The following is a 15,004-nucleotide window of genomic DNA, read 5'->3' on the forward strand; positions in this document are numbered from 1 at the left end:
ATATAGTTAAATTTGAGTAAAGACCGTTTTTTATAACTTACCAGATTGTCCGGCCTCCTCACTCACTTTCTTTCAAGCAAGATCCTCTTTTTTCCTGTTTCTATAAAAGTATGAAGATGTACAGCGACAATGATTTTGTCCGCCATTGTTGTTTCGGATTTCTGCCTCAGCTCGCTATGTCACGTCACTACTAGAGCAAGCTCCTGATTGGTTAACGTGGCGCGAATTTTCGCCAAAGTCCAGATTTTTCAACTCGGGTGTCTAGAGCGTCAGACGCTCGATTCGCGCATCAGACGCGTGACCGCTCAATTCGCGCCGCGCCATTCGCGCGTCAATGGCCGATTCGCCCCACGCTAGACGCTTGATTCGCGCTGCAGGACGTCTAGACGCGCATTTACATTGACTTAACATGTAAATCAGATGCCCCAGACGCGTTCGGTGTGAACGCAGCATAAGACTCTCTATTCCTTAGTAACGTTTGTCTCCGCAGCTTTGTGAATAGGTTTAAGAGGAAGCTCTTTACTAAGACTTTTACTGTTATTTAGGAGATAAAATGTTAAGATAAAATGTTTTGTGAATACGACCCCTGATCACCAGATCTGCAGAGCGATTTTCACTCTTTTTTTTTTTTTTTTTTTAAATTGGTACATTTCCATGGAAAAAACTGTCAGTAGCTCAGTTATAACTTCCTTATACTTAGCCTGTCTGTCCTAGTGTACACTACACTGCATTATCAAATCACTAATGCGATACCTTGATTGTGTTGCATTCATGTCACCTCCTGCCACAATACAACGAAATCGAGCCACGCAACGCAATAAAGCCACAATACAATGAAAATGCTCCCAGCCACTAGGGGGCTTTCAGAGCTCGGTAAAGTTAGTTGTCCTTGCCACTGTTCTACAGAGTCGGCAGTTTTACAAAGATATCATAGGGCTGTGAATCTTTGAGTATACATATGCATTCATAGGGTTATTGAAATGCTTCTCTCAATGCGTCTAAGTCAGGATGAGAATTATACAGTGACCTTCAGGCGGTTAGAGAGTGGGGGCAAAAAAAAAAAAAAAAAAACCTTTTGTCCATTTTTAAAAGTTAAGTTCACCCAAAAATAAATTCTGTCATTTATTACTCAATTTCCACAAATGCCAATTTTTATAGCTATTAAAATAAAGTTATGTAGCATCATTAAGAACTAACATGAACTAACATTAAAGGGTTAGTTCACCCAAAAATGAAAATAATGTCATTTATTACTCACCCTCATGTCGTTCCACACCCATAAGACAAATTAAGATATTTTTGTTGAAATCCAGTGAGGCCTGCATAGCCAGCAATGACATTTCCTCTCTCAAAATCCATAAAGGTACTAAAAACATTTTATCAGTTCATGTGAGTACAGTGGTTCAATATTAATATTATAAATATTATAAACGAGAAGCAACACTGATTTGATACGCTGATTCATAACGCTCCGAAACTTCTTGAAGCAGTGTTTTGAAATCGCCATCACTATAATAAGTCGTTATTTTGTTTTTTTTGGCACACCAAAAATATTCTCGTTGCTTTATAATATTAATATTGAACCACTGTACTCACATGAACTGATTAAATATGTTTTTAGAACATTAATGGATCTTGAGAGAGGAAATGTCATTGCTCCCTATGTAGGCCTCACGGAGCCATCGGATTTCAGCTAAAATATCTGATAATGAAGGTCTTACAGGTGTGGAACGGCATGAGGGTGAGTAATAAATGACATTATTTTCATTTTTGGGTGAACTAACCCTTTAAATCTGTCACGGGGTGGTTGGATTTATTCATGCACATTAAAAATATTTATTAAAAGCTTCTTTCTTTTCACATTTGTATTTACAGCATTGTCATATTTGGCTGTATATTAACCTATTGGGAGAGAACCGGTATGTCTATATAAAATCCGCCATATCTCGTCTCATAACACCTCTGCGGAGATTCGACTGTGAGATTGGTAGTCAAATCAGGCTCCTCCTGTCGAAGCATCGAATCGTCGACTCTTCAGGGTCCCCCCTAATACATATTATTATTATTATTATTATTATTATTAATATTATTATTATTATTATTTATTTATTTATTTATTTTTTTTCTTTGTGGATTTGCTTGTTCACGTGACAAATCATGGGTCTCGCAGCATTTACTACAGCGTATAACATAGGTTACTGTCTCCTGCATGTGAAAGGAAGAGAGCAGAGGAAAATGGGTAAATGTCAGTTCAGTAACTGTTGTAAGTTCATTCTTTATGTGTGTAGGGGTGTGTGATAGTATTGTCTATGATGATATCCTAATTATTGTTTAACAATGTGCGAGCTGACATTGAGTTTGTCACTCACGCTTTCACTGTGATGTATGCAGTTATATGAACTCAAAACTCAAGATACATGGGCATTTTTGACCTGATGAGTTTTTGTCGTTTTCCCCAAATCAGAACGATTGCAAATGTGATATTTTATACAACAGTTACATGAACAATATGTTAACATTGACCCTGTTGAAAAAACAGCATATGCTGGTAAGTGTCACAGACACGCCAGGCTCCACACTCACCCAATCACATCGCACTCCCTCTCCTGAATACTGACAAGCCACACCTGACACTCATCACCACAGCCACAATAAAGACACGCCAGTTCACTCAGTCACTGTCCGGTCTCGTTAACACATACCAGTGTTCACTTACCTCCTGGACTCCCTTGCTCTCTACTTACCTGTCTCCCGCGTCCTCAGTGATTCCCAGTGTCTCCTCGTCTCCTGTGCTTCTCCGGTGTGTTGTCTGTTCCACGTCTCCTGGCATCCACGCTCACTAAGAACACACAGACAAGTATCAGTTCCAGTTCATCGGCTCAGCGATCTATTCATCTGCCATCACTCACCTGCACTCTGCTCACGCTCTGCATTACCTGAAATAAACCTGTTAATCCTTACCTGTGTCTCCGCTCCCTTCTGTATGTAACAGTAAGTTAGGTTTTGAAGCTGGGATGCTGGTTTGAGCTGGTTTGAGCTGGTTTATGCTGGTCATGTGCTGGTCCTGGCTTAAATTTGCCAGTCAAGCAGCACATCAGCCTGGAGAGAGCTGAAGAAAGATGACAGTACACACTTCATATGTGAATGAAGTTGATAGTTGCAGTTGTTCAATAATAATTGTTCATTTATGATACAGCATGTTATTAGCTTATACCTATAATTGTTGTTCAGTACGCTGTAAAACGCTGTAAAAAAACAGAAAAGGTTCTGGTAATTTTCTGCCAGGACAAGATCTGTTAAGTTGTAACCCCGTGTACCCCTACAACGCAGAATGCAATGTGTAAATTATAGTACAGGTAAAACACCTGAGAAAAATCGACATGGATAATTCCTTCATATTAACACAGTACATTGTGCCCTATTTTTACCTAACTAACTAACTACCAATACACTGCTTATAACTATAATTGTTCAAAATGTGTAGTTTTATTAGTTAATAAGAAAATAAGAAAATGTAATTGTTCAAAAATGTGTAACTGTTCAATAATTCAATGTTGTATTTAAAAATAAAAATATCTGATCAAAAAGATGTTTATTATTTTTACAAATAAAATAGATTTATATTATTATAAATAATTTATATTATTGTATTATATTTATATTATGAACAAATCTAAATTAACAGTTGATTTCAAATCATATTTTTATGTGTATTCTACGCAATAATGCAGTTTTGTGTACTTGGGTAAAGTTGGTTTTATATTCGCACATTCGGACTTCCGCGTTTAAGAACGTTCTAATAATGTTCAATAAAGTTAATGTTTGCAAATTCTGAACAGCGACACGATATTTACAACCAACGATTGTAAACCTACAACATTTTTCACAATCGATCAAAATGGGCGAGTATTATTTTAATGGCATACTTACTTGTGAACGTCCACTGAATGTCCAATGTAGTGTACAAAGTTATTGTAGCCTATGCGAATATAAAACCAAATTTACCCAAGTGTTTTGCGTCATGGTTACGTGATGACGTCATCCCACAACGTCATTTAGCAACTTTAGCAACAAATTCACCCGTCTTTAGCAACTTCCCTGAACATTAGTTGGCAACACTGGTTCGATTTCGTTGTGTCGTGAATTTATGTTTGTGTAGAATTCAGACTTTTTTCACACATTTTCCCTCTATTTGCTTCTTTTAGTTTAAAAGAGGATCTTTAAATAGTCAAGCTCACCTAAATCTGTAGTCTGATGTTTGTTGTGTGGATTTCAGGCTGTTCTGTTGGTCAAAACACACATTAGATTTGAGGTCGACTCATTTAATTCATTTATATCTTCATGTAGATTTCTATAATATGGTAGAATCAGAGAAAGCTGAGTTCATTACTGATATTCATAAACTGAGTAAATGAAACATTTGAGATGTTGATCAATTGATCAGTAATGCTTTGTTGTCTGATGTTGTTAGTTTTCTGTTTCTGATTTCTGATCTCTATTTCTCTGTTTCTGTGCTGCTGCAGTACGTCAAGTGAATAAATCAGTGATGAAGGGACGTCCTGTCACTCTCAACTATAATACTGATATACAGAAGGATGATAAAATACAGTGGAAGTTTGAAGAGAAACTCATAGCTGAAATGACTGGAGAGAACCGTGGGAACCCTCAATGGTCTGATGAATTCAGAGACCAAATGAAGCTGGACCCTCGGACTGGATCTCTCACCATTCAGCAAACCAGACCTGAACACTCTGGATTATATAAGCTAGAGATCAACACCAGTTATTATTCAACATCCAGACTCTTCAGGATTATCGTCTTTGGTGAGTAACACAAAGTCTTTCAGTGAAACAGCAGCAGTGTATATGACAGACCTTGTGTCAAAATATGATTATAAAAGTGTTCCAGTTGTGTTATATTAATGATGGAGAAACTCTGACCTGTTCATCATATCACTGCACTGCTGCCATAGCAGATATATACTGATGTAGAAATCAACACACTGTTATGTCAGGAACAAGACCTTCTAGTGGGATTAATGTACAGAGTTAAATCATTAAAATGTGTCTGTAACTATTTTATCAAAGCTATAAGACTCAAAAACGTCATGTGGTATTTTTTTTCATGAAGTCAACTGTAAATACAGGCAGTTGCAGCTTAATTTCTGGTTTCTGGTGTTTTAGACAGATCTGGTTCCTCAGTGAAGCAGCTTCAGACAGTCTTCTTTCATATGCTGTTGTCTGTTCTGAAACTGTTCTTCACACAGACTGTGTTGCTTCTGTCTGCAGGATTGTTTGATCAACTTTATCAGTCACAATCCTCCTCATTATTCCTGATCATTATTGAACTGCAGTACAGTCATTATCTGATCACAAATCAAACATTCAGAACCGTTTCTTCACACAAACTCAATTCAACACACTCATATTTCATGTCATTTGAGTGGATTTTTACTCTTAGAAACACAGACTGGAGTTCAACACAGTTTCATCAGTGAAACACACATGAGGTGTAGAGATTTATACTTACATTCAGATTTCTAGAATGACAAGTTGAACTCTTTTCAGCTTAAAATAGAGTAAATGATATGTTTGTGATCCAGTATGTCAGGTGTGATATGTCAGTGTTTCTTCTGTTTATTTCTGCTGCTGTTGGTTTTCTGGTTCTGATTTCTGTTTGGATTTTTCTTTGTTTCTTTGACAGATGAACAGAAGTCAGTGTCAGTGATGGAGGAGGCGGATGTGACTCTACGTGTCAATCCTGAAATACAGACAGGAGATAAGATATTCTGGATGTTTGGACGTGACAACCGTCTTGTAGCTAAAAACAAAGAAGATAATTGTGAAGAAGAGTCTGAGTACAGTGATGTTAGATTTATAGACAATGTGGATCTGAATCATCAGACTGGAGATCTCACCATCAAGACAATCAGAGCTATCCACACTGGAAAATACAAACTAAAGATCATCAGAAATGGCAAAACCTCATTCAAGTTATTCAATGTTACTGTTTCTGGTGAGTGAAATATTTACTTTCATTGTAATTATGAATTTATTTTAGATCAACATTGTGTCGTTCTTAAAGGATAGTTCAGCCAAAAATGTCCTCATGTCGTCCCGAATGCACAAGACTTTTATTGAATTAGATCCAAATTTTAAGAAGTGATGTGATTGATTTGAATGTGGAAATTTGAAACAAAATTAAGTCTTTCTTCACAAAAGATCTTCATTGTGTGAGAGCTCTCTGATGCACATTTATGAGAGAATCTCAACACAGTGGTCAGCAGTGCAGATCCTCAGGTTGTGTCGTGAGAATGTCCCTTTTATATGAACTCAGTGTTACTGGTGTGATTTAGGGCTGTAACGATTCATCGATGAAATTCGATTACTCGATTTAAAAAAAAAAAAATCCTCGAATTCAATTTGCCCGTGTCAAGTAACTGGTAAAATACCGGAAGTGGCACTTTCCACGGAGGAGAATCCATGAAACGCATTATTAGACAGTTTTCTAAGGCTGCACGATATTAAACCCGCGTAAAAATAATAAAGCATAATACTATTGGCAATTTACAAAGATTATTAATTAATGAAACAAATGTGCTGCAAGTTTAATATATTTGTGCTGTAGTTATTTTTTATCCTCCTGAGACCCAGAAACATTTTTTTCTTTGAATTTTGTTTTTTTCACGTCATTATATTGTTTAGAGCATAAGAAACAAATTAAAATATAACATTTTTGAAAAATTATATTTTATTCATATGTTATGATATGTCCTCTGTAGTGGACACCTGGACTGAGTTGTTTAAAAAATAAAATGACATGTATAGGCAAAAACAGGATTTTTTTTAAATCACCAATCAATTTCTAGGCTTCAGGATTGTTTTTAACCAAACTTTGTATCAAGATGATTCTCAACTATATTGTGAAAGATATAATGGAATTAATTGATGTACCATTTTACTTTATGTAATATGTGGGTAAAATTGTCATACATGGATTTTCCCATTCAATACAATGCATCTGTATCTAATTTGCATATTAATGTGTTCTTGAGCAACATGTAATGAAAAAAAGAAGTGTAATAATTGGCAACATTTTCATAATAATATCTAATAATCAATAGGATTTTATATATATATATAATATCTTTCCCTATTCACTTGTTGTATCTCCTATTATATCTCCTGATAAACATGATTTAAGTTGTAGGAAACTTTTTCCTCGTTGAAGCAGAGACCAGGAGACGTTGGGATATTTTTCAAGCAGAAGTTACTCTTTATTGAGAAACGCGCCGTGCGTCGCTGTAGTCATCCAAGTCCAACCAAGGCAGTGTACTTGGTAGTTCATATACATTCAAGGGGGAGGGATACATAGAGTAGAGGTGGAGACAATCTAAACAAAGCATGCAAATGCAGTGCAGGAATCAGCCCATTCCCTACATTTCCAAGCCATGATCTTATCAGCATAACAGTGTCATTCAAATGCATAGGTGCTAATCCACTCAGTCTGACAGTATCGCCCATACCTTTACATTATCATAGAGACAAAGGCACAGCTGTATCTTGAGCTTGTCTTGCCAAATGGTCAGGAAGTGCATGAAGACAAAAGGTTAATGTTACAGACACCTGGGCTGCTTGCCTTGATCTCCTTAAATTGTCATTATCTTTACCTCAAAATGTTAAATACAATATACTTCACCTTAATATTTCATGTGAGGTTATGTCAGGATGTAGGATCAGCAGATCTTAAACAGATTCTTAAATTTGTAATCCTACAAAGTCCTGGTGTGCTCTACAGAGGTCATGTATGAAATCAATGTCCTGTTTTGTAACAGAAAGTCGTACTTTGATTAGAAACCCCATAACATTTTCCTGAGATATTGATTTATAACAAACAATTTGAAAATTAATCCGATTTAAATGATAATTACAAAATATTATCATATTTGCATAAGAATGCTAATTTTCATTTTCATTCGTATTTAAAGACCAAGAAGTTGTTGTTGTCATGGCGAAACCAATAAAAATTTGGTATCTCTGCAAAGCCCTGAATGTGCTCTTTACAGGACATCCAGACTGTAAAAAACTAAACTGTATTACTAAACTGTATTAAAACTGTGACATGTATGATGTCAGAGAAAATCACTAAAATATGATGTCCACTACAGAGGACAGAAATCTGTTCCCGGGTCCCAGGAGGATATACGTGTCTAGTGCGTCTCATGCGGCTCCTTTCACAGTAAATGCAGCTTCACGTGAACTGTTATACATGAGTGGAGCGTCTCAAACTCCATCTCTGAATATGCTGTGAGCTTGGATTGCTTTTAACGTTTAATCAGATTTGTAAGGTAAGTCGTCAATAAACCTTAGCAACATTATACAGTATGTTTCTACTTGGTGAAATGTGTAACTGCTCGTCGCGATTTCAAAATATAAGTTTAAGCCCTCATTTAAGTCCACATGTTCTTGTTCAAGAAATTACAGTGGTTGTAGCATTTCTGTCGTAAAGAAATTACCAAATATTAAGGATTAATTGAACATTTAAAATAAATGTTGTAAGCCAATATTAAACAAGGATTAGATCGCGTTGTAAAATCGTCAGGCCACTCTCGCCCTCTGCAGGCGTTTGTTATAATACATAAAGAACATTAGTTGTACAATTCAATACATTATGTATTTTGACAGTTTTGTTCAATAAAACCATAAAATTAATTACTTTTGATACTTTACTTGAATCAATTATTATTGTGTTATTGCTATTATATATTTTAAGCCATATGTGTGAGTGAATGTGTTTTGTTGTGTAAAAGCACCTTTATAATGATCGCATTAGTAGTTGAGCTATATGTGCGCGCCATGTTTGTTTACGCCGCGGTCAGGAGATCTGTCGGATTTACACTTGAATTCTTTCTCTTCTTTCGAAATACACGGATGGATGTAAGTGTCCGGTGAATTGGGAGAAGAACAGGGTAAACTTTATAGTTGCAGCTTGCCTTCCTCACATCATGAATCAATTATAATGGAAAGGATTATTATTGCAGCTTCCAGAGACATCAGTGTATATTTTACAGACTCTAACTGTACTGTTACTAGTACTTATGTGTATTTAAATATCTGAAACCTAAAATAAACATCATGTGGTAGTGCATTCATGCATTCGTCTCTGGCTCAGCGCCCGGAGGGGAGGGTGATTACTCCAGTAATCATTAGAATAATCAAACGATTACTCAATTACCAAATTAATCGTTAGCTACAGCCCTAGTATGACTTGTATGACTGACTTTCTTACTATGGAGCACTAAAGTGTTTTTCCTTCCATGTCATGGTGTCCAATGTTGTTTGGACCCAAACATTTTTCAGAATATCTTCTTTTGTTTCACAGAAGAAAGTCATACAGGTTTGGAATGACATGAATGAACTATCCATTTAAAGTCCCCGTGAACCGGAAGTTGTAAACGACTTTTCTCCAGTGTTGTGACGTATTCCCAAGTGAAAGGGAATATTGAATAGAGGGCAGAGTTTTACTTTAGCACTCCTCCTCTCCATCTGTCGCTCATATCAGACTAACTGTTGGAGTGGTTTAAGCGTTTTATACTTTTCAGATTTTGATTAAAGATTACCACAACAAACAAATTTTTTCTGAGTATTAACTTGCACGGATTAATTGTTCACCACAAGACTAGTAATATGCACTAACAAAGGAAATAGGGTCAATTTTGATTTCATGACAACTTTAAGCACATATCACATCATGGTGCTGTGAGACACACTAATCCATTACATCCAGTTCTAATCCATCCATTTAAGAGTTTAGGGGTCGTGTTCACAAAACATCTTAAGGAAAAAATAAAGAAAAAAAATCATACAGGCTTGCGAACACAACCATGCACATGCAAACAATACACTTTTCACTCATACACGCACACACGTTAATTAATTTATTTTTTATTTTAGATTTTTTATTGTATTGACAGCTCAGCTGTATGTGGACACCTTTTGAGTAAAGTTTTTTTTTTTTTTTTTTTTTTTTTTTTTTGCAAATAAAACTCCCATAGTCCATAACTACTGTAGTTTTAACTTATTTTAATATAAATTCAGTTAAATCATCAAACATTTGTATGACTTGCCAGTGACTTGTTTGACCCAAGCTACGACTTGACTTGCTTGATTCTAACAAAAATTGACCTGGACTTGCTTGAGACTTGAAGGTTAAGACTTGAGACTTACTTGTGACTTGAACATGTGTGACTTACTCCCACCTCTGCTGATCATGTGTTGCTTTTAAGTGACCATGAAATAAAAATTCCCTCCATCTGTTTTCTGAATGCATGTTATTGATCTTATTGTGAGTAATTTATAGGTTATTTATTTCTTGACCTTGTAATTTTTAATCAAAATACCATAACCCGTCTTCCAGTGAAACTGCTGACTTCTCTCTGGTGATGAATGCTTCTCTGATGATTTAACTCACTCACATCCTGTTCCTGCAAGCTTTTATACGCTTCACTTACTCGTCTAGTGTGAAACAGGCTAATGTTTGTTTGCTATCTGCCCTGTGATCAACAATGAAAGTTTTTCTGGCGTTCTAGAATGAGTTGGCAGTTTTACAACGATATCAATACCACGATTAGTTTTAACAGTATGTAACCACTGTATATTCACATGAAATATTAATAAATATTAATTCAAAACCATCTACGTCCATTATAGCTGCATATTTATACCTGTGAAAGAATTAACGCGCTACCATGGCTCATGGGAACGACTGCCAATTCCACCAAGTGATTAAAAACATATAATTTGTATTCATGAAAATGACTTTTAACATTTAGAAACATGTTCATGTTCAAATTCCAAAGCTTGTATAGGTTCCTATTGGTAAGACTGACTTACTACAGGTGACATTTTGCCAACACAAACTAATTATAGACAATAGCAGCAACACTTGTGGTGTTAAAGGGTCAAGAATAAACATAAAATGGAGCTAAAAAAATCAATACTTTATTTTGCCAACACGTTTCGGCACAGAGGCTTTAATCAGGGCTAAAATGTCACAGGTGTGTGTAGGTTCCTTTAAATACAGAGACAGAATTCAAACTTACAAAGAACCAATGAAAAAACTGCATATAATATCATCCACCAATCACAGCACTTTAAAAGTAAATAATCACACATCAACCAATGATTTCCTTACATCAAACACTGCTGAGGAAAAGAAAATATATACCATGCACACCTTCATTGAAATCTTCTATAAAAATGTACAAAAAATACAAAAAAATAGTATAAAATATTTTTGTGTATGTATGTAGATAACAAAGATCATGGTCTTTTATAAACATATACAATATATACCCTTGTTTAAAAGGCCTTAAAATATATATACACAATGCACATCTTTTTGAAGAACATTTCTATAAAAATTCTTTTAAGACCAATTCTTCATTAATCCCAGTAGGGAACAGACTTTTTAAATAAAAAATCCAAAAGCCTCCCTTCTTTTTCTCATTAAGTCAATGTGATCTCCTCTTAGTGGAATTTTTATATGTTTATTGCCAAAGAATAAAAAGGAAGACATGGATGATTACATCCTTTAAAAAGTTTTGCTCCTGGTTTTATATCACCTCTTTTAATAGAGCTCCTGTGTTCTGTAATGCGGTCCCTCAGTAGCCCCTCACTGCAGAGCACTTGAGATCCAGGGGGCGGAGTCGGGTAGGTTAAGGGATATGTAAAGTGGGAGGAGTTGGATCTAGTTGGATCCCCACCCCCTGGATCTTGTGTTCTGCAGTGAGGACCATCTCCCCTTAGGCGTCGAGATGTTTCTCCAACATACACTTTTTTACAAGGACACTGAATTAAATATTTGACATTTTTGCTGTTACATGTAATAAATCTTTCAATATGTATATCATTTTTGTAAACAGGATGTTCAAAACATTTAATATTCTTGGTGTATTGGCAACTCATGCAATTTCCACATTTAAAATTTCCAAGAGGGATTGTTCCTGTGAGGGTCTTGATTGTGGGTTTCTTTGGGGAACTAATTTATCCTTAATAGCTCTGGCTCTTTTGTGAGCAATAAGTGGAGGATCTTGAAATGTATCTTTTAGAGATGGATCGTCTTGTAAAATATGCCAATATTTTTCACCACCTTACCTATATTGAAAGTTTTAGGAGCATATATAGTGCAATATATAATACTGACCCTGAAGATGTCGTCTTGCATTTGTTAGAATTTAGACAATCTTCACGACTTCTAACTTGTACTCTTTGTTCATAAGAGAGCCACTTTTCATTATAACCTCTCTCTTTAAATTTTGATAACATTTGACATTTTTCCATTTCATATTCTTCACTATTTTCACAAATACGTTTTATTCTCGTAAGTTGACTTATTGGTAAACTTCTTTTTAAAGAGATAGGATGAAAACTTTGACCGTGTAACAATGTGTTCCTATCTGTTGGTTTCGTATATAAGAATGAAGTGAGGTTTTTACCATATTTAAACAAGTATATCCAAGAAATGTATTTTTTTCCATGTTAAAAGTTAAAGAAAATTTTAAACCACCAAGATTCATATTCAGAAATTGTAAAAATTCACGAAGAATGGTAACTTGTCCTTTCCAGAGCAGAAACACATCATCAATATATCTTTTCCAGGAAACAATGTATGATAAGAAATGGTTGTTCTTTTCATATAAAACACTTTCTTCAAGTAAACCTACAAAAAGGCAAGCAAAACTGGGCGTCTTCCTTTTTATACTTTGGCATTGAACATATAAAAATTCCACTAAGAGGAGATCACATTGACTTAATTAGAAAAAGAAGGGAGGCTTTTTGGATTTTTTATTTAAAAAGTCTGTTCCCTACTGGGATTAATGAAGAATTGGTCTTAAAAGAATTTTTATTGAAATGTTCTTCAAAAAGGTGTGCATTGTGTATATATATTTTAAGGCCTTTTAAACAAGGGTATACAGGTGGTGGTCATATAATTAGAATATCATCAAAAAGTTGATTTATTTCACTAATTCCATTCAAAAAGTGAAACTTGTATATTATATTCATTCATTACACACAGACTGATATATTTCAAATGTTTATTTCTTTTAATTTTGATGATTATAACTGACAACTAAGGAAAATCCCAAATTCAGTATCTCAGAAAATTAGAATATTACTTGAGACCAATACAAAGAAAGAATTTTTAGAAATCTTGGCCAACTGAAAAGTATGAACATGAAAAGTATGAGCATGTGCAGCACTCGATACTTAGTTGGGGCTCCTTTTGCCTGAATTACTGCAGCAATGCGGCGTGGCATGGAGTCGATCAGTCTGTGGCACTGCTCAGGTGTTACAAGAGCCCAGGTTGCTCTGATAGTGGCATTCAGCTCTTCTGCATTGTTGGGTCTGGCATATCGCATCTTCCTCTTCGCAATACCCCATAGATTTTCTATGGGGTTAAGGTCAGGCGAGTTTGCTGGCCAATTAAGAACAGGGATACCATGGTCCTTAAACCAGGTACTGGTAGCTTTGGCACTGTGTGCAGGTGCCAAGTCCTGTTGGAAAATGAAATCTGCATCTCCATAAAGTTGGTCAGCAGCAGGAAGCATGAAGTGCTCTAAAACTTCCTGGTATACGGCTGCGTTGACCTTGGACCTCAGAAAACACAGTGGACCAACACCAGCAGATGACATGGCACCCCAAACCATCACTGACTGTGGAAACTTTACACTGGACCTCAAGCAACGTGGATTGTGTGCCTCTCCTCTCTTCCTCCAGACTCTGGGACCCTGATTTCCAAAGGAAATGCAAAATGTACTTTCATCAGAGAACATAACTTTGGACCACTCAGCAGCAGTCCAGTCCTTTTTGTCTTTAGCCCAGTCGAGACACTTCTGACGCTGTCTGATGTTCAAGAGTGGCTTGACACAAGGAATGCGACAGCTGAAACCCATGTCTTACATACGTCTGTGCGTAGTGGCTCTTGAAGCACTGACTCCAGCTGCAGTCCACTCTTTGTGAATCTCCCCCACATTTTTGAATGGGTTTTGTTTCACAATCCTCTCCAGGGTGCGGTTATCCCTATTGCTTGTACACTTTTTTCTACCACATCTTTTCCTTCCCTTCGCCTCTCTGTTAATGTGCTTGGACACAGAGCTCTGTGAACAGCCAGCCTCTTTTGCAATGACCTTTTGTGTCTTGCCCTCCTTGTGCAAGGTGTCAATGGTCGTCTTTTGGACAACTGTCAAGTCAGCAGTCTTCCCCATGATTGTGTAGCCTACAGAACTAGACTGAGAGACCATTTAAAGGCCTTTGCAGGTGTTTTGAGTTAATTAGCTGATTAGAGTGTGGCACCAGGTGTCTTCAATATTGAACTTTTTCACAATATTCTAATTTTCTGAGATACTGAATTTGGGATTTTCCTTAGTTGTCAGTTATAATCATCAAAATTAAAAGAAGTAAACATTTGAAATATATCAGTCTGTGTGTAATGAATGAATATAATATACAAGTTTCACTTTTTGAATGGAATTAGTGAAATAAATCAACTTTTTGATGATATTCTAATTATATGACCAGCACCTGTATATTGTATATGTTTATAAAAGTACGTGATTGTTGTTATCTACATACATACACAAAAATACTTTATACTATTTTTTTTTTTGTATTTTTTTGTACATTTTTATAAAAGTTTTCAATGAAGGTGTGCATGGTATATATTTTCTTTTCCTCAGCAGTAGTGTTTGATGTAAGGAAATCATTGGTTGATGTGTGATTATTTACTTTTAAAGTGTTGTGATTGGTGGATGATATTATATGCAGTTTTTTCATTGGTTCTTTGTAAGTTTGAATTCTGTCTCTGTATTTAAAGGAACCTACACACACCTGTGACATTTTAGCCCTGATTAAAGCCTCTGTGCTGAAACGTGTTGGCAAAATAAAGTATTAATTTTTTAGCTCCATTTTATGTTTATTCTTGACCCTTTAACACCACAAGTGTT

The 15,004-nt window shown here is 35.8% G+C and overlaps 3 protein-coding genes across 19 annotated transcripts in view; 1 reads left to right on the forward strand and 2 right to left on the reverse strand.

Annotated features, from left to right (window-relative positions):
- The window catches only part of LOC127508049 (uncharacterized), a 422,397-nt gene that overhangs the window by 187,787 nt on the left and 219,606 nt on the right, over nucleotides 1–15,004 (forward strand). For all 7 annotated transcript variants that reach the window (XM_051885588.1, XM_051885590.1, XM_051885589.1 and 4 more), the window contains 2 exons: nucleotides 4,524–4,823; nucleotides 5,704–6,015. In XM_051885588.1, the coding sequence (XP_051741548.1) occupies nucleotides 4,524–4,823; nucleotides 5,704–6,015 (612 nt within the window). The remainder of the gene's footprint in view (nucleotides 1–4,523; nucleotides 4,824–5,703; nucleotides 6,016–15,004) is intronic.
- LOC127508054 (60 kDa lysophospholipase-like) overlaps nucleotides 1–15,004 on the reverse strand; it is a 213,023-nt gene that overhangs the window by 127,710 nt on the left and 70,309 nt on the right. The window lies entirely within an intron of this gene.
- LOC127508059 (SLAM family member 5-like) overlaps nucleotides 1–15,004 on the reverse strand; it is a 242,511-nt gene that overhangs the window by 98,969 nt on the left and 128,538 nt on the right. The gene's annotated exons all lie outside the window — the stretch shown is intronic.

The sequence above is a fragment of the Ctenopharyngodon idella genome, chromosome 3 (assembly GCF_019924925.1).
Source record: "Ctenopharyngodon idella isolate HZGC_01 chromosome 3, HZGC01, whole genome shotgun sequence".
NCBI lineage: Eukaryota > Metazoa > Chordata > Actinopteri > Cypriniformes > Xenocyprididae > Ctenopharyngodon > Ctenopharyngodon idella.